The following is a 23,231-nucleotide window of genomic DNA, read 5'->3' as shown; positions in this document are numbered from 1 at the left end:
TGTATACGTTCATGGCTTTTGTCATTACAAATCTTGGAAAGTGCTATTCTAGAGCAAGCCAAGCCCTCCCAGGCTCCTGCTCAGGAAATAGGAGCCTCTGTGTGGCCTGTTTCCCATAGAAGCCTTCACCATCCTAACCCACTGCTTTAAGTGTCTCTGACGTTCACGAAAGAGCCCTCTGGCTCTAGTCCTGGCACTGCCCTGTACCAGGTCAGTGACTTGGGCCTCTCTGAGCTTCAGCTTTACCGTCTGTAAAATGAAGCTAATATCGCTGACTTGCCCATCTCGGGGGTATTGTGAGGCTCCAGTCGTATCCTACGTGCTGTTTGTTGTAAACACTGCAGTATCATGACCAGCCGATTCTTCTCACCCTTCTGTCAGCGTCTTGCTCCTGCTTTTCACATGGCTGCTTTTGGCACGTGCCTCGTGCACCAAAGGCATCACCCTGGCTCTTCGCCAGAAGACTGCCTCTTCCCTAGCATCTCTCCATTTCTGTTCTTTGTGGGAGTTTTGAAGGTGACAACACCCCAAGCTGATGCCCTCCAGAGGGGAGCGTGGTGGTGATGTGCTGTTAGCACACCCCTTGCCTTATGTTTCTTTTCTTTTGTTTATTGAGATATAATTGATCAGATCATTTCTGAAAGCTTTATGCTAACAACCATAAACACTTTCATTTCTAATTTAAGACCCCATGAATTCTGGTCATAGGCTGTCAATGCCATACCATGTCAATGTCTTGTTATGTAAAATAGAGAATGTATCTTGGTGCCTTGACGCTGTTTTGGATTTTAAGAAATGTGATACAATATGGAAGGGAATAAAACTAACATTGAGTACCCACTAGCGGTGGTAAGTGTTAAGTACTATATAAAGTTTCTTGTAATTCTCATTAGGGCCCTGCAAAGTAGGTTTCCTACCACTTTTCAGGTGAGATGGTAGAGTCAGAGCTTCAGGTGGTGTGAAGGGTGGGGTTTAGCCAAGGGCTGTCTGACTCCAGAGGACTCTGCTCTTTCTAGTCCACTGACACTTTGGCAGTTGTTGAACCAACCACTTGACAGATCAAAATATTGTTTCTATGTGTTATATATAAAATAAATGTTGAAGAGAACGGTTGGGGATTGGAATATTCTAATTTTCATGCCTACAGGCGTCTTCAGAATAGAGAATGGTAAAATGGGCAATATAAGTCACAGTAAGTATTCACTTTCTTAAGAAAAGTTTAGGACGGTTTCCTGGTTTCTGTTACCTCAGACTTGTTGCAGTAAGAGGGATTCCTCGCATTGCTTCTGTGAGCCTGGCTCAGTGGGAGGCGTTAGCTCTTTAAGGAGATGACATGGAATTAATCAGAGCCTCAATATCTTTCTTGCTAAAAGACTAGGTTGGATGATCATGTTGGTTCTTAAGCAGGGGTGCACCTAACCATCACCTGGGGATCCCCGGGCACAGGTGCCCAGCCGCGCTCGGGATATTTCGATTCTGCAGGTCTAGGGTGGGGCCTGGGCGTTAGTCAGGCTTTCTCTGTCCGTCTCTCCCTTTACTCTCACCTTTCTCCAGGTGGATGTTGAACAACTCCTCCAGGAGCTTGGGCGTACGCTCTGAGAGTTTGTCAACGTTAGTAAACCCTCCAGCCAAACTCGGTTCCTGGCTGCTTCCCTCACACGCCTGGTGATGTCTTCCACATCTCTGCATACGTTTCTCACACACACACGTACCTGTTCTCTTCTCTTCAGAGGTTTGATTTTTCCCCATCCTTCAAGGCCCATCTCAGAGCTCAGAGCCTCTCTTCCACGAAGCCACTGCCCTCTGCTGTTGCCTGCTGTGCTTCCCTCACTGACCTGCGGGTTCCTAGAGCAGTGCTTCTCTGCTCTTCCAACCCAGCCTCAACAGCCAAGATGGCATTCAGCTTTGCCTTCTGGAGTTCCTTTAGGGGTACAATGTGCCTTTTTCCATTTAACAAATAGGAAATTACAGGGTGAGAGTGAATATGCTTTTTATTTTTTTAAATTTTTTTTTAAGATTTTATTTTTTCCCTTATTCTCCCCAAAGCCCCCCAGTACATAGTTGTATATTCTTCATTGTGGGTCCTTCTAGTTGTGGCATGTGGGATGCTGCCTCAGCGTGGCCTGATGAGCAGTGCCATGTCCGCGCCCAGGATTCAAACCAACAAAACACTGGGCCGCCTGCAGCGGAGCGTGTGAACTTAACCACTCAGCCACGGGGCCAGCCCCGAATATGCTTTTTAAAACCGTGTAGGCACCCCCTACCTTGAGACTTGCAGTCCATAATGTTGATTTGACGTCTCAGACAGGGCTGACTTGTACAGCTGATTTTTCCTCTGTACGTCTGTCTGGATTTTTAAAGCGGACTACACCACAAGCTAGTTAAGAATCACTGGCTTCTGAAGAGTTCTCAGTCAGGCTGTGTGTGAGGATTACCTGGGAGGTTTTGAACATTTGATTTTCCAAGCCCCATTGTAGATCTCCAAAGAAGAAAAAAAGAGAGACTTTGTTAAAACATCCAAACTTGGATGTATACGTCTGAGTTGTATGGCAGAGTGCTCACTGTATACAGCTGTCTCCTGCTCTCCTTTCAGGGACGAGCCGAAGCTCCTGTGCAGGACTTGGCACAGTGCGCTCCTGCTGGGGCCAGGGCCATCTCTGCTGTTAGAACCTGCAGAGCCGTTAGGCAGTGGTCCATTTCTGCCACACGCCACACTTGGGCCTGGAGTGGGCATCCAGCCCTCTGGGCTGGAGTTTGAGCAATGGGCTTTTCCCTTCTGAAGGACCAGGTAGCACACTTGGGCTTTTACGAGTACCTGCAGTACACTGAGATCCACCATGGGCTCAGACCTGGACCTCATTTTGAGAAGCATTGCTCTCTTTCTCCCTTGCTACTTGCCCTCTCTGGGAGGCCTGCCCTCCTCTGCAGGGAGAAGCAGTGTGCAAGTTGGCTGGTTCTGCTTTCCCTTGCGCTCTTCTCCCTTGGTTTGTCAGCATTGCGCCATCAGCCTGGAGCAGCTGACCCAGGACTGCTTCTTGCTTTTAGCAGAACTGAAACAAACCTTTGTAGGGCATATTTTGTAAGGCCCTGTAGTTCTTGGGTTTGGTCTTCCTCACTCTGTTCTTCTAGAGCAGGGCCACTTTCACAGTTTTTCTTTGTCGAGTCTTTTCTTCCATCATGTGTAATATCCTTTTAAATTTGAACTCTGAATTTACATTGATTTCTTTAAATTCCTTCCCCAGTTCTTCATTCTCAGTTATAGGGGTGCAGTTTTACTTGAGGATTTATCAGTCCTCTTGAGTCATCTTGCCTTTTCAAGTCTCAGACCTTCAGATGAACCTGTCTTTCTCTGAATGACTTGAATCCATCTTCTTCAGGTGTTCTCAGTGGAGGCGTGATTGGCATTTCCAGCTGAAGAGTTCTTGCATGACCATCTTGTGCACTGTAGGACTTTTAGCATCCTTTCCTCTGATAGCGTCAGTGGGTCTCTGTAGCTGTGACTCTAGAGGGTGGGAAATTGGGGTGGGGTGATGTCACAATACCTGGCATCCACTGGGCAGAGCTGGGGATGCTTGAATGCAGTCCTGCTGGATGCTGGTGCCACCCTATTGAGAAACGATCTCCTAGGGGCCTTCCCAATGATCCCTGGAGATTACAGGGCTTCTTTGCTTGTTTGTTTGTATGTCTTGGTTTCTCTCACTTCTGCCTGATAATCAGTTCTTCCTTGTTGGTTAGAATTATGCAAAGGAGCTTGCCTCTTCCGTCTTTGGTGAGCTTAACTTGACAGCAAGGTAAGTTGAGAGTTTATCTGATAAGCACTATCCATACTTTGGACTCTCTGGGCCTCTCAGCTCTGCTGTCATAAGCGTTGCCCATTCTTCTCTGGCCGGAACATGTGTGCTGTCCTCTTCCCACAGAACAGCTTTTGTTTTTGTTCATGTGTCTCTTGATAGCAAAGCATTGGCAGGTGCCCTTTCACACCCCTGCCCAAAGTACCCTCTCATCCCTCCCTTTTTCTTGAGCAAGATGAAATTTTTCACTGCTATATACAGTTGTGAGTCCCATCTTGCCATAGTTTTGTAATTCATTTGAAATTTACCTTCTTGTGTTTATTACCAATACTTTGTTTTGTTAGTGTGTGAATTTCTGAAGCCATAAAGTATATTTACAGATTACTTTAGAATTTACTTCTTCCCATGAATATTGAATATATTCTCCTCTGTTGTTTCTATTTTTTATTGTTTAATTTCAAAGTTATATCTGAAGTTTTTTTTTCCTGTCTGTATTTGGTTTAAAACGTTTTTGGTGGCTTGGTTGGACTTAACCTTTAAGGGACATGATATATTCTGTCTCTAGCCAAGAATCCTACTCTAGTATCTTGAGCCAAGGACCAGAAAATCAAAATACATAGAGAGCCTTCCCATCCCAGAGCCCTTTTCCCTCCCCAAGCCCCAGCTTCCCATCAGTTCACGGACCCGATCATTAAGCAGGTGTTTGAGCATAACCATGAGCTTCCTGATCCGTGCCCTAATGCTTGCCCTCATGGAGTTTGGGGAGTGGGCCAGAGTGGTAGTGTGGATGTGAGATTGATTTCTTCCCCTTCCTGAATCTGCCCAGGTGTCATAATCCCCAGGGGAGCATTTCCAGTGAGTCTCAGGCATTAGTAGGAATGCCTGGTGGTTGGCACGTTGAGTGGTCTATCAGATTCCATGCTTTCCCTCCTGCAACCACAGGAAGAGGGGCTAGGCCGCTCCTTCCTTCACTGCAGGAGTCACAACCATTGCTGCTAGCATCTTCCCCACAGAAGCTGACCATCGTTTAGAGATGGACCTCATCTCTCAGCAGTAGCAACTCTCTCCTGTCACTGCACAGCTTGTTGAAAATCCCTGCTTCAGACTCCATCCCACACTTACTGGAGCAGAATTTCCGGAATTGAGACCAAGGCCCAGATGCTTGTGGTGGGCAGCTAGGGTTGACAAGCAGCGGCACCCTGTGGGAAGAAACTCAGGCCCGTCACCTGCCATGAAGCACCAGTGTGTCCCCACTGCCTCTTCATTTGATGTACCATCTTTCTCAGCCTACTCCGTTCCAGGCTTATGGCACATCCTCCAGCTGAGAACCTGTAACACTGGCTCAGTTCCCCCTTCCTTTGGAATGGTTTCCCTGTGTACCTTTGTATTCCTCAGTGTGCCTTGTAAACCGTTGGCTGTGTGATAGGAATATGGGGTGCAGAGGATCTTTTGGGCTTGATATGAGGGCTGATTCAGAGCCTCTGGGCTACTGTAAGCTGCAGCACCGAACAGGGAGGGGCATCCCAGTCCTAGAGGTGTGCATGGGCTGGACCAGCAAGGAGGAAGCCAGGGCGAGTGAGGAAGCTGTCCTGCTGGCCCAGCAGAGGAGGCAGGGCTCAGCTGGGTGGTACTCTGGGGTTGCTGAAGAGAAGGCACCCAAGAGATGTGGAGGAGGCTGTTGTGCGATGGGTGAGAGGCTGAGTTGGGGCATTGGTGGGGAGCATGTCACTCCAGGTATCTGAAAATGGAGGCATGTTGGGGATGTGGGCGCTTGCGCGGTGGGCTATAACGCCTAGTGGAGTGCACTTGAGTTGTCGGGGAAGCAATGGGAAATGTCAGGCTGGAGCATAGTTGAAAAACCAGTGGCTGACAATTCTAGACTAAAGACATCTCAGACCGGACCCTGAAGTAGTCAGGGTGGTTGTGCTTTCTGGATGAAATGGTATTTGCTGCATTGACTGTTTGTATAATAATAATCTCTCACATTTGCAAGGAGTTCTGTTGCTTACAACGTAATTTCCCCTTCATTGTCTACAACTCTGGGTCTTACTACCCCTGTTTTGCAGCCAAGGAAACCGAGACTCAGTGAAGGTTTCCTGCCCCCCTCCCATCCCAGACTGGATAGTTGTTCTCTTCGCTGTGTACCTGTGCTGAGGTAGAGTCCTTCTGAAATTGCACTTGCAGCATTGGGTAGAAACCTTTGTGGGTATGTGTTTGCTCCTAGCTCCCAGTTTCATTCATCTTTATATCCTCCGCATCTGACACATAGCCAGTGCTTAATAAATCTTGATTGGAAGAAGACAGGTCTGTAGCACCTTTCTTGCGCCCCTGCTGCGTGGTAACCAACCCAAAGAGGAGGTGGTGCGTCCGTAGAAGCACAGTTATTTACGCACCAAATTCTCTGGGTTCACCAAGGTGGGGGCTTGTCTTGGTCTGGGACACAAGTTGAGGGGACCACCATGACTCCAGGCCTCTTAACCAGACCAGTTATGGTCTAATTCACACTGAAATTTTGTCATCAGTGGTGTCGGCACTCGGTTTAATTTGAGGGAGTCAGGAGGGATCTTAATATGTGGTGCTTTCCTCTATTTGACACCCCTTTATGCTTTGTTAATCAACAGGAGCTTGAAGAAATCCGCAAATGTGGAATGAAAAACTTCCGTAACATCCAGGTTGATGAAGCTAATTTATTGACTTGGCAAGGGCTTATTGTTCCTGTGAGTATTGAACACTTCCACTTCTTATCAGATTATTCTTTAAGGTGGTGTGTGTGCTGTTGGGCTTATGTCTCTGTTCCCAAATAGGCAGCCAACAGATGCACAGAGGTGGGCTGTCACTCTAGGGTAATAAAGTAGGGACCATAGCCTCGGGTTCCTGAGGAGAATCCTGTCTTTGCACTGGTTTTGTAACTTCTGGGGGGCCCAGGCTTTCCAGCTCTGTGGTTACCGACCTGGGGAAGCAGTGTGTGTCTGTGCTCCTGTCTTCCCCGCTTCTCTCTGCCTGGCCTCATTTGTCCACACGGGGCCGCCTTCTCTGACCTCTCTAGGGAGATGGCGGGTGTTCCCATCTAGATCTTCTCTTTGCTTTCCTGCCTGGTTTTACATCTGTGTCACCTCCTGGACACCTGGCACCTCTGTGCCCCGCATTTGTCTCAAATCCCTTTGCCTAGTGGCGCACCTGTTCCCCTCACCTAGTATCTTTTCTGGGGCTTCTGCCTCCAGTGTGTGCCCCCTACAGCTCCAGCTCCCTGTCTCACAGACTTCTGCCTTCAGACGGGCTCGAGCTTCCTCCTAACATTGGGTTTCCTGTGGCCTTACTGCCCTCTTGATTTAGTGTCTGCTCGCTCTTCATTCTTTCATCTCCTCACCTTTCAAGAGACTTGTCCTGTACTAACTCCAGTTTGCAATCCAGGTTTCTCCCACCCTCCTGAAACTGCTTCACACCAAGCACACGGGCTCCCCTCAGTCCTCACGCTTCTGGCTCGGCTGCCCTGGAGCCAGGGACCCCATGTGCCTCCCCAGCCTTTGGAGCCTGCCCAGTATCCCAGCCCCCCGTACTGTAACCACTGTGCCACTCACTCCTCTTCTGCTGCTTCCTCTTAACTCTTTGCCTCGTATCTTGTATCATACCTTTCGTTCGTTGTTTTGTTTCTTGGGGACTCTGCTTCTTCCAGCATCGTAGGTTACTAGGTTATTGCTGTTTGTGAAAAGTCCCGTCTCTGCCTTCATTTCTGCCTTCTCCCTGGAGCTACACCGCCTGTCCACATGGTGGCCTCCCTTGGATGGACATCGTGTGCCTTCCACTCCCCCCAACTCACAACCGGGACCCTCTATGTGAGTGCTCCCCTTCCTTCCTGTTCTTTCGCATCTGCCTCCCTTCTCTTTTCATCCCTTCTCTCTGTTTGAGCCCCAGGCCCTTTCACTGTGCCTGACCCTGCCCTACATTGTGGTGTAAAATCTTTTTGGAGGGGCAGATTGTCTGCTTGGTCAAAGAAGAGCATGGAGCATGCTTACTGGAAATGCTTTCTCCTTCATGCTGGTTATAGGTCGTGCCTTTTTTTAACAGCAAATAGTGGATTTGCAGTTTATTTTCCTAATGATTTGGATAACTAAGGAAAGATAGACTTTGTAGTGTTTTAGTACACATTCAGAATTTTTATATCTGGGAGCGTCCAGTCTGGTTTTAAAGATGAGTCCTTTGTTTGGATTTCTCCAGGCTTGGAGGTAGTGGAGCTTGGGGCATAGGGTGTGGATGATGGAGAAGCCCCTGCCTAGGAAGGGTCGGCCGGTGACCCTAGGCTGTGCCTGCCGTGGGGACATGTTAGGTGCTGAGTGAAAGGATGGCCAGGACCATCTGACCACTTGTCCCTTTTCTAATTGAGATTTTGTATCCTACTGATATAAGAAGTAAACAGTTAATCTGTGGATCTTTCAAAAACTGATAAGAATGAATGGGACGGTTTTAAGCAGTCAGGCTTGGGCAGTCTAACAGTGCCCACTGGTACATGGGTAGACCCATAGTCTACCAGTGTCACTGCTTGGGCAGTGAGCTCAGTGGCCTGGGAGACTGCAGGCTGGCTGCAAGGGTAGATGGTCCTCATGCAGACTGGCAGAGAACAGACCAAAGCCTCCCTCTGTGTGTTGTTGGCAGAGCCTGTGGACCAGGCTGCAGTCTCATCAAGCCTGAGGTGGAGACTGGCTGGTGGAATCCCAGTGTGCTTGGGTAGGGCTCTGGAGAGTGTCCAGGCCAGAGCCTCGACTTCCATTGGGGAAGCTGGGCCCAGAGACAGTAGGCCACAGCAGGGCTGCGCTCACATCGCCTCTTCCCATTCCTCTCTGGCTTCCTTCCTATAAACACTGCCCAAGGCCCCTGGGTTGGTGTGAGGAGCATGTCAAGGAAGCAGTTAAGGCAACATGAAGAGTCTAAGTCAACATAAGTCAGCATGAGGAATCTTCTACCCAAATTCACCTGGGGTCCATCCAACTGGGGTGAAAGCAGGGCCAGGCTGATAGAGGCGTGGCAGCCCAGAAGCGTGCCTTTACAACAGGGTGCTGGTCCTCAGGGAGCTGCTTAGTAAGTTCACCCTGGCTGTAGTTCAGAGAGGGGCAGGCCCAGACCCCAGAGAGGGAAGGTGGCAGTGCTGCTTCCTAGAGACACTTCATTGTTACCGTGGCAGTCAGGTTTATTCCCTTTAAGCACTTGTTTTTATATAAAATTTTTAAATTTGAAATTCAGATGTGACAGTTGAGGGAAGAAAATTCCCTAATCCCCTAATCCCATCATGAAGAAATTTAGTTCAGAAAGTTTTGAAGCACCTGCCCTTCAGGAACTAGGGGCATGGTGGTGAGCCTTCTTGAAGCTTCTTACCCAGTGAGTGTGTTTACTCTTAACTGTTAGCATATTCTTCCCAGCCTTTTCATGCATTTTTAATGGAACATTTGATAATTTCATAGTTATTGTATACTGCATCATTATTTAGTCATTGCCTTGAGACTCTTCATGAACATAATTTTAATAGCTATACAATATCCCATAATATTTATATGATCATTTATTTAATTATTCCTTTAATTTTGGCCATTTAGTTTGTTGATTTTTTTTTTTAAATAGTGCTGTTTATTTAGAGTTTTACCAGTTTTTTTTGTGTGTGAGGAAGATTGGCTCTGAGCTAACATCTTTTGCCAGTCCTCTTTTTGCTTTAGGAAGATTGTCGCTGAGCTAACATCTGTGCCAGTCTTCCTCTATTTTGTATTTGGGACGCCTCCACAGCATGGTTTGGTGAGCAGTGTGTAGGTCTGTGCCCGGGATCTGAACCAGCGAATGCTGGGCTGCTGAAGCAGAGTGCATGAACTTAATCACTGCGCCACTGGGCCAGTTTTTCCATTTTTAGAATAATTCACCCATGAACATGTTTATGTGAAAATTTTAGTGTACATCTTTGTTTATTTTAGATTCTGATCCTAAGATGGAGTATCCTGACCATTAGGATGAGGGTTATATTGTATATAAGGAGGGGACCATCTGTAAGCCTATGTATATTGTCAAATTTTCCAGAAAGTTTGTGCCAATTTATACTTCTACAGGCACTGTCTGCACAAGTGCCCACGTGTCCTTGGCTGTCATGGAAGTTGCCAGGCATTTTTAAAGAGGGTTCAGAATGGCAGGTACTTCAGCACCCAGACTGTGGGGTCCGACTGCCCGAGGTGAGAACCCCAGCCCTGTCCCTGGCTGCCTTGGTGATCTTTGGCAGGTTACACAGTTTGTCCCCGTATCCTCACCTCTGAAAGGAATGCTTCCCTCTCTGGCTGTTGTAAAAGTTCAGTTAAGTGCGCGTGTGTGAAGTGCCTAGCCTCACTGTTGTTATTAAAACTTTTGTGGGGCTCTCTGGAAAACTGGCAATATGTAGCAAACAGCTTATTAAACGAACACAGAAAGAAATTATTGTCACCAATTTGATAGGTGCAAAAGTTCTCAATTTGATTTGTGTCTTAGTTCCACTCAGGCTGCTATATAACTAAGTGCCAGATACTGGTTAGCTTAAAAACAACAGAAATTTGTCTCTCATGATTCTAGAGGCTAGAAGTCTGAGATCAGGGTGCCAGGTGGGTAAGGGCCCTCTTCCCGTCATAGACTTCTTGTATCCTCACATGGTGGAAGGACCAAGCTAGCACTCTGGGAGGGGACCTCTTTTATAAGGCACTAATCTCATTCATGAGGGCTCTGCCCTAATCTAGTCACCTCCCAAAGGCCCCGCCTCCTAACACCATCACCTTGGCCATTAGGTTTTCAAAGTATGCATTTAGGGGGACACAACATTCAGACCATAGTAATTTGCATTTTTAATTTTGTTCTTAGTTGAAGTTTTTTTTCATTTATTTATTGACTGTTTATATTTCTGCCATCTATTATCTATTAGGTCTTAGTATGTTTCTTTGTTGAATGGTAGAAATTCTATATATTAATCCTTTGTGTCTGGGAAAAATATTTCTCAGCTTTTTCTTTTTAATTCTGTTTATTCAAAAATTCCTAATTTGAAGGTTTCTCTTAAAATTAAAAAAAAATTTTGCTTCATTGTTTTTTTTAATGTGGTAAAATACATATAACAAAATTTGTCATTTTTATCACTTTTAAATGTACAGTTCATTGACATTAATTACATTCAAAATATTGTGCAACCATCATCACTCTTCTCAAAATTTTTCGTCACTCAACACAGAAGCTCTGTACCCACTAAATAATAGCTCTCTACTGCCCCTGCTTCTCAACCCCTGTAGTCCATAGTGTAGCTGCTATCTGTCTGAATTTGTCTATTTTAGGTATTTTATATAATGAAGCATATCATATTTATGGCCCTTTTGTATCTGTCTTATTTCACTTAGCAAAATCTTTTTCAAGGTCATCTATGTTGTACCATGTATCAGAACTTCATTCCATTTTATGGATAACTGAAATTCCATTATATTTGTGTACCACATTTTGTTTATCCACTCATCTGTTGATGGACAGAAGGTTGTTTCCACCTTTTGGCTATTGTAATTAATTGCTGCTGTGAACACTGGCATGTAAGTATCTCCTTGAGTCCCTGTTTTCAGTTCTTTTCAGTGTATATGTAGGAGTAGAATTGCTGGATCATCTAGTAATTCTATGTTTTTAAACTTTTTGAGGAACTGCTGAACTGATTTTCACAGTGGCTGCGCCATCTTTTATCCTACCGGCAGTCAAGGGTTCCAGTTTTTCTTTGTCCTCAACAATACTTGTTTTCCTTTTTAAAACAGTTATAGCCATTTTAGTAGATGTGAAGTGGTGTTTCATTGTGGTTTTGATTTGAATTCAAGTCCTTTGCTGCCTCTTTTTTTTTGAAGACTTTTTTTTTTAGAGCATTTTTAGGTTCACAGCAGAATTAAGAGAAAGGTATAGACCAAAGAACTTGAAATCAGCAATTCCAAAAGTCCCATGCACCCCTATGCTCATTGCAGCATTATTTACAATAGCCAAGACGTGGAAGCAACCTAAGTGCCCATCAACTGATGATTGGATAAAGAAGATATGGTATATATGTATACATACACACACACACACACACACACACACACACACACACACACACACACACACACGATGGAATGCTACTCAGCCATAAAAAAGGATAAAAGCATCCCATTCACAACAACATGGATGGACCTTGAGGGTATTATGTTAAGTGAAATAAGGCAGATGGAGAAAGACGATCTCTGTATGACTCCACTCATATGTGGAAGTTAAACATGTAGACAAAGAGAATAGATTAGTGGTTACCAGGGGAAAAGAGGGGTGGGGGGTGGGCACAAAGGGTGAAGTGGTGCACCTACAATTGACAGACAGTAATGTATAACTGAAATTTCACAAGGTTGTAAACTATCATAATCTCAATAAAAAGTTAAAAAAAGAGAGAGAAACGTATAGAGATTTCTCATATACCCCTTGACCCCGCACATGCATAACCTCCCCCATTATTGACATTCCCCACCAGAGTATGTTTGTTGCAATTGATGAAGCTACGTTGGCGCATCATAATCATCTAAAGTCCATAGTTTACATTAGGGTTCACTGTTGATGTTGTACATTCTGTGAATTTTTTTTTTTTTAAGATTTTATTTTTTTCCTTTTTCTCCCCAAAGCCCCCCAGTACATAGTTGTATATTCTTCGTTGTGAGTCCTTCTAGTTGTGGCATTTGGGACGTTGCCTCAGCGTGGTTTGATGAGCAGTGCCGTGTCTGCGCCCAGGATTCAAACCAACGAAACACTGGGCCGCCTGCAGCGGAGCGCACAAACTTAACCACTCGGCCACAGGGCCAGCCCCTGTTCTGTGAATTTTTGACAAATGTATAATGATATGTGTCCATCATTATAGTATTATACAGAATATTTTCACTGCCCTAAAACCCTCTGTCTTCTGCTTATTCATTCCTCTTGCTCCTCTTCTCTCCCCATCCTCTCATCCCTGACCACCACTGGTCTTTTTACTGTCTTCCTAGTTTTACCTTTCCGAAAGTGTCATATAGTTGGAATCATACAGTAGCCTTTTCATCTGTAGCCTTTTCAGATTGGCTTCTTTCACTTAGTAATATGCACTTAAGGTCCTTCATGTCTTTTCATGGCTTGATGGCTCATTTCTTTTTAGCTCTGAATAATATTCCATTGTCTGGATGAACCACAGTTATTTATTCATTCACCTACTGAAGGACATCTTCTTCGCTTCCAGGTTTTGGCAATTATGAATAAAGCTGCTGCTATAAACGTTTTTAGTTGGGTTGTTTATCTCTTTGTCTTTGTTTTGTTTGTTTGTTTGCTTGCTTTTGAGGAAGATTAACCCTGAGCTAACTACTGCCAGTCTTCCTCTTTTTTTCTGAGGAAGACTGGCCCTGAGCTAACGTTCGTGCCTGTCTTCCTCTACTTTCGATGTGGGACGCCTACCACAGCATGGCGTGCCAATATCTCTTTGTCTTTGAGTTGTAGGAGTTCTTTATATATTCTAGATATTAAACCCTTACCAGATAATTGATTTGCGAGTATTTTCTCCCATTCTGTGGGTTGTCCTTTCACTCTCGTGATAGTGTCCTTTGATGCACAGAAGTTTTCAATTTTAACGAAGTCCATTTTATCTGTTTTTTCTTTTGTTGCCCGTGCTTTCAGTGTCTTATTTAAAAGCCATTGCCAAATCCAAGGCATGCAGGGTTTCCTTTATGATTTTTTTATAAGAATTTTTATCATTTTAGCTCTTAAGTTTGTGTCTTTGATCCATCTTCAGTTAATTTTTTTTTTTTTTTAAGATTTTATTTTTCCTTTTTCTCCCCAAAGCCCCCTGGTACATAGTTGTGTGTTTTTAGTTGTGAGTTCTCCTAGTTGTGGGATGTGGGATGCCACCTCAGCGTTGCCTGATGTGTGGTGCCATGTCCGCGCCCGGGATTTGAACCAGGGAAACCCTGGGCTGCCGAAGCAGAGCGTGAGAACTTAACCACTCGGCCACAGGGCCGGCCCCTACAGTTAATTTTTATATAGGGTATAAGGTAAAGGTCCAACTTCATTCCTTTGCATGTGGAGATCCAGTTTTCCCAGCACCATTTGTTGAAGAGACTGCTCTTTCCTATTGAATGATCTTGGCTCTCTTGTTGAAAATCAACAGAGCATATATATGAGGGCTTATTTCTGGGCTCTCAGTTCTATTCTTTTGGGTTATATGTCTGTCCTTATGCCAGTACTACACTGTTTTGATTGCTGTAGCTTTGTAGTAAGCTTTGAAATCAGGAAGTGTGGGTCCTCCAACTTTAATCTTCTTTATCAAGATTGTTTTGGCTATTCAGGGTCCCTTGAGAGTCCATATGAATTTTAGGATGGATTTTTCCATTTTGTAAAAAAAAAAAAAAACCTGTTGAGATTTTGATAGAGATTACATTGAATCTTTAGGTCGCTTTGAGTGGTGTTGTCATCTTTACAATATCAAGTCTTCAATTCATGAACCCAAGATGTCTTTCCATTTATTTGAGTCTTCTTTAATTTCTTCCAGCAGTGTTTTGTGATTTTTAGCATGCAAGTCTTACGCCTCTCTGTTAGCTCAGGCTGACATAACAAAATACCATGGACTGGGTGGCTTAAACAACGTAAGTTTATTTTCTCACAGTTCTGGAGGCTAGAAGTCCCAGCTCAAGGTCTGGCAGGGCTGGTTTCTGTTGAGGACACTTTTCCTGGCTTGCAGATGGCAGCCTTCTTGCTGTCTCCTCACATGTCCTTTCTTTGATGCATGGAGAGCAAGCGAGCAAGGGAGCTCTTGGGTGTCTCTTCTTATAAGGACCCCAATCCTCTTGGATCAGGGCTCCACCGTCATGACCTCATTTAAACTTTATTACTTCCTTACTCCAGATACAGCTATATTTGGGGTTAGGGCTTCAATATATAGATTTGGAGGGGGCACACATTTTCCATCTATTACAGCCTCCTTGATTAAATTTATTCATAGGTATTTTATTCTTTTCAATGTTGTAAATGGAATTGTTTTCTTTATTTCCTTTTTGGATTGTTCATTGTTAGTTGTGTAGAAATGCAACTGATATTTGCTTGTTGATTTTGTATCCTGCAACTTTGCTGAATTCATTTATTAGTTCTAACTGTTTGTATATGTGTGTGTGGAACCTTTAGGATTTTATACGTATAAGATCAGGTCCTCTCTGATTAGAGGTAGTTTTACTTTTTCCTTTCCAATTTGGATGCCAGGCGTTGCTTAACGATGGGTATACATTCTGAGAAAGGCGTCGTTAGGCGATTTCATTATTGTCCAAACATCCTAGAGTGTATTTACACAAACCTGAATGGTATAGCCTACTACATACCTAGGCTGTATGGTATTAGTCTTATGGGACCATCATCATATATGCAGTCTGTCATTGACTGAAACGTCGTTATGTGGTGCATGACTGTATTTTTTTTTCTTGCCTAGTTGCCCTGGCTAGAACTACCAATACTGTGTTGAATAGAAGTGGCAATAGCTGGCATCCTTGGGGCCGGCCCTGTGGCCAAGTGGTTAAGTTTGTGCACTCTGCTTTGGCAGCCTAGGGTTTCGCTGGTTCAGATCCTGGGCACAGACATGGCACCGCTCATTAGGCCATGCTGAGGCAGCGTCCCACATGCCACAACTAGTAGGACCTACGGCTAAGATATACAACTATGTACTGGGGGGATTTGGGGAGAAAAAGCAGAAAAAAAAAAAGATTGGTAACAGTTGTTAGCTGAGGTGCCAATCTTTTAAAAAAAAAAAAAAAAGCTGGCATCCTTGTCTTCCTGATTTTAGGGGAAAAGCTTTCAGATTTTCACCACTGCATATGGTGTAGGCTGTAGATTTTTCATATATGGCTTTTTTTCATGTTGAGGGAGTTCCTTTTTTGTTTGGCCCCAAATCCCCCAAGTACATAGTTGAATACTTTAGTTGTGAATCCCTCTAGGTGTGGCGTGTGGGACGCCGCCTCAATGTGACCTAATGAGTGGTGCCAGGTCCATGCCCAGGATCAGAACTGGTGAAACCCTGGGCCACCGAAGCAGAGCACTCAAACTTAACCACTCGGCCACGGGGCTGGCCACCCAAGGGAGTTCCTTTCTGTTCCTAGTTTGAGTCTTTTTACTGTGAAGTATGTTATAAGTTTGTCAAATGCTTTTTCTGCATCAACTGAGGTGAGCTTTTTTTTTCTTTCTATTAATTTGATATAGTACATTGATTGATGTTTGTTTGTTGAACCATTTTTGCATTCCTGGGATAAATCCCACTTGGTCATGGTGAGTAAACCTTTTAATATACTGCTGAATTCAATTTGCCAGTATTTTTTGAGGATTTTTGCATCAAAATTCATAAGGGATTTTGGTCTGTAATTTTCTTGTAGTGTCTTTGTCTGGCTTTGATATCAGAGCAATGCTGGCCTCATAGAATAAGTTAGGAAGTGTTCCTTCCTCTTCAGTGTTTTTGGAAGAGTTCAAGAAGGATTGCTGTTAATTCTTTAAACGCTTGGTACAATTCACCAGTAAAGCCATCTGACTCAGGACTTTCTTTTCTTGGGAGGTTTTTGATTACCGATTCAATCTCCTTGCTAGTTACAGGTCTATTTAGAGTTTCTTTTTGTTCTCGATTCAGTGTTGGTAGATTGTGTAGTTGTAAGAATTGGTCACTTTCATCTAAGTTTTCTAATTTGTTGGCATACAATTATTCATAGTATTCCCTTATAATCCTTTTTATTTCTGTAAAATCAGTAGTAATGTCCCTACTTTCATTTCTGATTTTAGTAGTAAGAATCTCCTCCCCTTTTTCCTTTGTCAATCAAGCCAGAGGTTTGTAAATTTCATTGACCTTTTCAAAGAACCAACTTTTGGTTTCATTTTTCTCTATTGTTTTTCAACACTTTGTTTCATTTATCTTCTCTGTAATTGTTGTTATTTACTTCTTTATCCTAGCTTTGCATTTCATTTGCTCTTCCTTTCCTCATTCCTTAAGGTGTCCATTTAGGTTATTGATTTGAGATCCTCTTTTTTCAATGTAGGCATTTACAGCTATAAATTTCCCTCTGAGCACTACTTCCTCTGCAACCCTTAAGTTTTGATTTGTTGTGCTTTCATTTTCATTCATCTGAAGGTATTTTTTCTTTCTTTTGTTTGTTCTTTTTTTTTTTTTTTTTAAGATTTTTTTATTTTTCCTTTTTCTCCCCCAAAGCCCCCCGGTACATAGTTGTATATTTTTAGTTGTCGGTCCTTCCAGTTGTGGCATGTGGGACACCACCTCAGCGTGGCTTGATGAGCAGTGCCATGTCCACACCCAGGACTCGAACCAACGAAACACTGGGCCGCCTGTAGCGGAGTGTGCAAACTTAACCACTTGGCCATGGGGCCAGCCCCCAATCTCTGTCTTTTAAGTGGAGAATTTATTCCATTTACATTTCAAGTAATTGCTGATAAGAAAGAATTTGCTTCTGTTATTTAGCTGTTTGTTTTCTGGATGTCTTACATGCTTTTTGTTCCTCAATTCCTCCATTATTCTGCTTTTCTGGTATTTAGTTGATTTTTTTGTAGCGTATCATTTTAATTCCCTTCTTTCCTTTTCTGTATATTGATTATTTTCTTAGAAGTTACCTCAGGGATTACAGTTAACATCTTAATCTTTTAACAACCTAGTTTGAATAATACCAGCCTAATTTCAGTGGTATACAAAACACTCTGTTCCCACACATCTCTGTTGCCCTCCTCCCCCTTTTTATATTGTTACTGTCCCAAAGGGGAGTTACAAACCCAAAGTACAATAATCAATGATACAGGCTTTTATATTTTCCTGTGTAGTTACCTTCCATTCTTCTTTATTTTCTTCATATGGCTTCAGAGTTGCTGTCTAGTGTCTTTTCATTTAGCCCGAAGGAACCCCTTTTGTACTTCTTATGGGGCAAGTCTACTAGTGATGAATTCTCTTGGTTTTTGTTCATCTGGGCATATCTTAAGTTCTGCTTCCTTTTTGAAGGATAATTTTTGCTGACAGGCTTTTCCTCTCACTGCCTTGAATATGTCATCCCACTGGCTTCTGGCCTCCATGGTTTCTGGTGAGAAATCAGTTGTCTTATTACAGATTCCTTGTGCATGACAAATCACTTCTGTCTTGTTGCTTTCAAAATTATCTCTTGGTCTTTCGATGGTTTGACTATGTCTTGGTATAGAGCTCTTTGAGTTTATTCTGCTTGGAGTTCACTGAACTTCTTGGATGTGTCGATTCATATCTTTAGTGAAATTTGGGAAATTTTTGGCCATTGTTTCTTCAAACATTCTTCCTGCCCCTTTTCACTTTCTTATACAGATCTTCGTCCACTTATGATTGGGTTAGTCCCAATAAACCCATTGTAAGTTGAAAATACCATAAGTCGAAAATGCATTTAATACATCTAACCTACTGAACATCATAGCTTAGCCTGAGCCTGCCTTAAATGTACTCAGAACACTTACATTAGCCTACAGTCAGGCAAAATTATCTAACATAAAGCCTATTTTATAATAAAATGTTGAATATCTCATATAATTTATTGAATACTGTATCGAAAGTGGAAAACAGAATGGTTGTATGGGTACAGAGTGATTGTAAGTGTATCAGTTGTTTACCCTCATGATTGTGTGGCTAACTGGGAGTTGTGGCTCACTACCACTGCCCAGCATCGCAAGAGAGTATCATACCATGTGTTGCTATCCTGAGAAGAGATCAAAATTCAAAGTATGGTTTCTACTGAATGTATTGCTTTCACACCATTGTAAAGTTGAAAAATTGTAAATTGAGCCATCATAAGTCGGGGACCGTCTTTACTGCTAGGACTCCCATGATGAGTATGTTGGTCTGCTTGATGGTGTCCCATATGTTCCCTAGGCTCTGTTCATTTTTCTTCATTGTTTTTTCTTTCTGCTCCTCAGGCTGGATAATTTCAATTGTCTTGTCTTCATGTTTGCTGATTCTTTGTTCTGCCTGCTCAGATCTGTTGTTGAATCACTCTAGTGAGTTTTTCGTTTTAGTTACTGTACTATTCAGCTCCAGAATTTCTGTTTGGTTCCTTTTTATGATTTCCATCTCTTTATTGGTGTTCTCATTTTGTTCTGACGTCATTTTCCTGGTTTCATTTAGTTCTTTGTCCATGATTTCCTTTCCCTCTTTGAATATATTTAAGACAGTTGATTCTGATTCTTTGTCTGGGCTTCCTCAGTGATGGTTTTTGTCAAATTGTTTTTTTCCTTTACACAGGCCACACTTTCCTGTTTTTTTGTATGCTTCGTGATTTTGTTGTTGAAAACTGGATATTTGAATGTTATAGTGTGGAAATCAGATTCTGCCCTCCTCTCCATGGTTTACTGTTCTTGACTGTTGAAGACTTTGCTTGTGTTCCATCAGTGTTTTGACTGAAATTTCCTTGAATGCCAGGAGCTTAAAACAAAATGTCTCTTTCAGTCTTTGCAGATTGGCTCTGTGCTGGGGTTCTTGTTTAACAAGTAACCAGGCCAGTTAAATTCTGCCTCCACCTTCACTTCCTGCTTGCGTTGAGCCTGTAGATTAGCCAGTGGTGAAAGCTTCAGATCTTCTCAGGTCTTCTCTGAGCATATATCCTGTCCTAAGTCTGTGTGTGGCTTTCTCAGTTTCCCAGTATACCTGAACACTTTTGAATGCCCTGATTTCCCTCAGGTTTCTCCCTGGCTTTTCCTCTTTGGCTTGAGGCAGTCTATTTTATGTCTCAACTATTATCTTTTGCTCTAGGCAGCTGTGGATTTTTCATTGTCTTACCATGATTTTGAGGAGTGCCTGCACTTTTCCACCCGGTGTGGGTTCTGAGTTAGGCAAAACAGCTGAGCATCTTTTGTCAGCCCTTCAGGTAGACAGGTCAGAACAGATAAAGTCATTTGTGAATTAGGTCTGCTCTGCTCCCTCTGAAACCAAGGTCCAGGGTCTCACCCTGAGAATGGAAGCTGCCATCTTCAAGGCTGTCTTTGCCCAGCCCTGGTAGTGTGGGGTAAGGGCAAGTAAAATTGCCACAGAGCTTTTCCACCGTTTTTTAGTTGCCTTTTTCTTGATTCTGTATTCATTTCGTTGCTGTAAACCTTTGACTCTTTTCCAGAGTTCTGACAAAATTGGTTCTGACAGTTTCTGCAGTGTTCTTTCTTTTATGTTTCTGTGGAGGGTTGGGAGTTTGGAGCCAACTGCTTTGCCATTTTGCTGATGTCACTCCCCAAGTGTTTTTCTTTTAATCAGGAATGAGTGGATTTCATTAAAGGCCGTATTACCCACAATTCAGCTTTTATGGTGTGGTTTTTCAAAGTGGCCTGTTAATTAAACTCCTCTTCCCTTCCTGGGTGAACTCCTCTGTCATCACAATGGGCTTGTTTTTTTAAATTGTATTAAATTTACTAGTCTTTAGTGTGTTTGCATCTGTGTTCATGTGAGATTGGATTGTGTTTTCTTTTTTTGTGCGTTAGTGGATTTTGATAGCTGGTCATCCTGGCTTGATGTATCATGAAGTAGAAATGTCATTCTCTTTTCTGTGTTTTGATTTGCTAATTTTTGCTTTTATGGTAATTTCTGCTTTTATGTTGTCTTCTGTTTTCCTTGGTGTTTGTTTGCTCTTTGTTGTTTTCTAACTTCATGATTTGAATGCTTAGTTCTTTAAGGGGGGAGTTTGTCCCAGCTTGAGTTCCTGTCTTGCCTGGGCTGCTCCTGTCCCATGTCATTGTCACCTTGAACTTATGGTGGTGCTGCTGCCGGTTTTACCTTTTATTGAGAAGGCAATGCATACACAGGTGAAAACATTCCAACAACGACAGTAATTATTCCTTCTGACTGTCTGTGCCTCAGTTCCTCGTTTGTAAAATGAAGTAATAAGGGCCTGCCCCCTGGCGGAGGTCAGGAGTACTGAATAAGTTGATAATGCTCTTGGGCCTGGCACACGACAAATGCTTACTTCAGCTAATGTTGTGGTTAATGCTGTAGTCAAACTACCCCTGGATTTCTTTGCCTTGGTCTTTAGAAGCACAGACTTGTGAGTCAACTTTGTATCCCTGAGGCCTTGTATATCAAAAGCTGTCTCAATAATTGTTTTTAAAATGAAATGAAGGTTCTTTGGAGAGGCCTTGTACTGCCTTTGTGTTCACTCTGCCAGCCTGTTGGGAAAGGAAGTAGACTGTCTCTGACATTGCACAGTTTCTCTGACCTCCACTCTGGCTCCTGGGACTCACTGCTCCCCTTTCAGTGCTCACGCACGCCAGGTTCTGGTGAACCCCTGTGGAATATTTTTGGGGATGGACATCAGGTTCACTGATGAGATTCCATTTCAAAACCTAGAACTACCTTTGCCTCTGTGCACACTTTTCCACTGCAGAGGTTCTTTGCAGCCCCTTGCAGGCTCGTCAAGTCTCCCCGACCTGGGCTCAGATACTAGCCTCTTTTGAGTGCTTTACTCCCTTGTTCCATGGGCTGCAGGTCAGTGCCCTCCTAGTTGACTCCTAGTTGGTCTGAGGCTGGGGTACTCAAAACTGACTAACTGTTGAGTTAAGTACCTGTTGACTAACTTTCAGAGAGAGATAGGCCTTCTCAGGGACCATCAGGCCTCTCTCTGCTCCTGATGTCTTGTGTACTCCTCACTAGGGTCCCTGTCCCCCTCCTCCTGAGTCTTCTCCAAAACTCCCCATCCTCTGGTCTCAGTGAGTCACACCCTCCTCTTGTTCTCTCCAGTCACCATTCATACTCATGAGGTTCCTTTTGACTGCAAGTAAGGAGACCCTCCACTCAGCTTGGGCTTCAAAAAGAGAAGGTTACTGCCCCTGCCAAAAGTCCTGTGGTGGGTGCTCTGGGCTGGTTAACCCAGCAGCTCGGTGCTGTGAGCAAGGACGTGGATTCTGCCTGTCTGTTCTCCTGTCCTCAGTTCCATTCTCCATGCAGTCATCAGATAGCTGCTGCAGTACAGGACACTCACAGGCCCTGCAGTGTCCAGGGTAGGAAGAGGGCCTTTGAACTCTTTGTATTGAGATCATTGTAGATTCTCATGCAATTATAATAATACAGAGAGCTTGCCAATACCCTTCACCCATTGCATAACTATAGCACAGTATCTTAGCCAGGGAATTGACAGTGATACAGATCCACAGACCTTATTCAGATTTCTCCAGTTTTAGTATGTGTGTATGTTTACTTCTATGCATTTTTACTATAGGTGCAGTTTGGTGTGACCAAGAACAAAGACACCCACCCCAGGAAACCCCCACAGGCCTCTCACATCTCATTATCTGGAACCACAGGATAACGTGGCCACTCCCCCACCCCCGTCTGTGTCTGGGCAGGGTATAGGAAGTATCACAATGGGCAGTGCTGTCCAGTAGGAATACACTGTGAGCCACAGCTATGCTGTTCGATTTTCTGGTAGTCCCATTAAAAGTTAAAAAGAAACAGGTAGAATTCATTTTGATGAATATTTTACTTAACGCAATATATTAAAAATATCATTCAACATGTAATCAATATAAATAATTATTACTGAAATATTTTACATTCCCTTTCTTGTACAAAGTCTCTGAATTCCAGGTAGTATTTTATACTTACAGCACATTTCAACTCGGAGGAGTCACATTTCAAGTGTGCACCAGCCACTTGTGGCTTCCATGTTGGACTATACAGCTTTAGACCAGTCAGGATTTACCCCTAGGTCACAATGAGAGAGCAGTACGTAGACAAACAAAAGTGGGATTTTGCCAGAAAGGGAATAGGGGGAATGGCTGTTGGCTGTCCAGCCTGTTGGCTTGCTGTGGTCCACCCCACATCATTGTGCCCTCTCTATTGGGCCACTCCTCACAGTGTAACTTTTGCTTTGTAACTTGTGTTGTGCATGTCTGAGTGAGTTCTGGTTCAGGCAGAGACCTTTTCTGTTTCCCTCTCACTTCCTGTCTGTAGGAAGGAAGTGTGTTACACGTAGTAGTCACCCCACAAGCAGTTTGTAAATTGAGTTTGTAGTTCTCCTAGAGCAGTGTTTCTCAATGGGATTGCGTTGCAAACTGCATTTTGACGTGTGCACAGGGATTACTTATGTGGGATTGTCCCTTTCTTGTCCACTAGATGCCAGTAGCCACCCTTGTCATTGGGCTAACCTAAAGACACCCTCAGGCATTTCTAAACCTCTCCAGGAGGGAGATGTCCTCAGTTGAGAACCACTGTTCCTGAGTTAGCTTTGATTCGTTTTTTTTTTTTTAAGTTTTATTGAGATTCACAAACCATGCATTTCACCCATTTAAAGTGAACAATTGAGTGGCTTTTAGAGTATTCACAGAGTTGTGCAACCATCACCAGAATTTTAGAACATTTTTCATTACTCCTCAAAGAACTGCCCCCCTCCTTAGCCGTCACTCTCTATCCCCCCAGGCCTAGGGAAC

General features: G+C 43.6%; 1 protein-coding gene across 3 annotated transcripts in view; it reads left to right on the top strand.

Moving 5' to 3' along the window:
• Positions 1 to 23,231, top strand: part of UBE2L3 (ubiquitin conjugating enzyme E2 L3) — a 47,493-nt gene that overhangs the window by 8,945 nt on the left and 15,317 nt on the right. For 2 of the 3 annotated variants that reach the window (XM_014868063.3, XM_014868062.3), the window contains exon 2: positions 6,413 to 6,508. The exons of the other annotated variant lie outside the window; for it this stretch is intronic. In XM_014868063.3, the coding sequence (XP_014723549.1) occupies positions 6,413 to 6,508 (96 nt within the window). The remainder of the gene's footprint in view (positions 1 to 6,412; positions 6,509 to 23,231) is intronic. 3 annotated transcript variants of the gene reach the window in all.

Source organism: Equus asinus, chromosome 8, assembly GCF_041296235.1.
Source record: "Equus asinus isolate D_3611 breed Donkey chromosome 8, EquAss-T2T_v2, whole genome shotgun sequence".
In the NCBI taxonomy this organism is placed as follows: Eukaryota; Metazoa; Chordata; class Mammalia; order Perissodactyla; family Equidae; genus Equus; species Equus asinus.
Note: the sequence above shows the minus strand (reverse complement) of the source record. Positions and strands in the feature narration are given on the sequence as shown.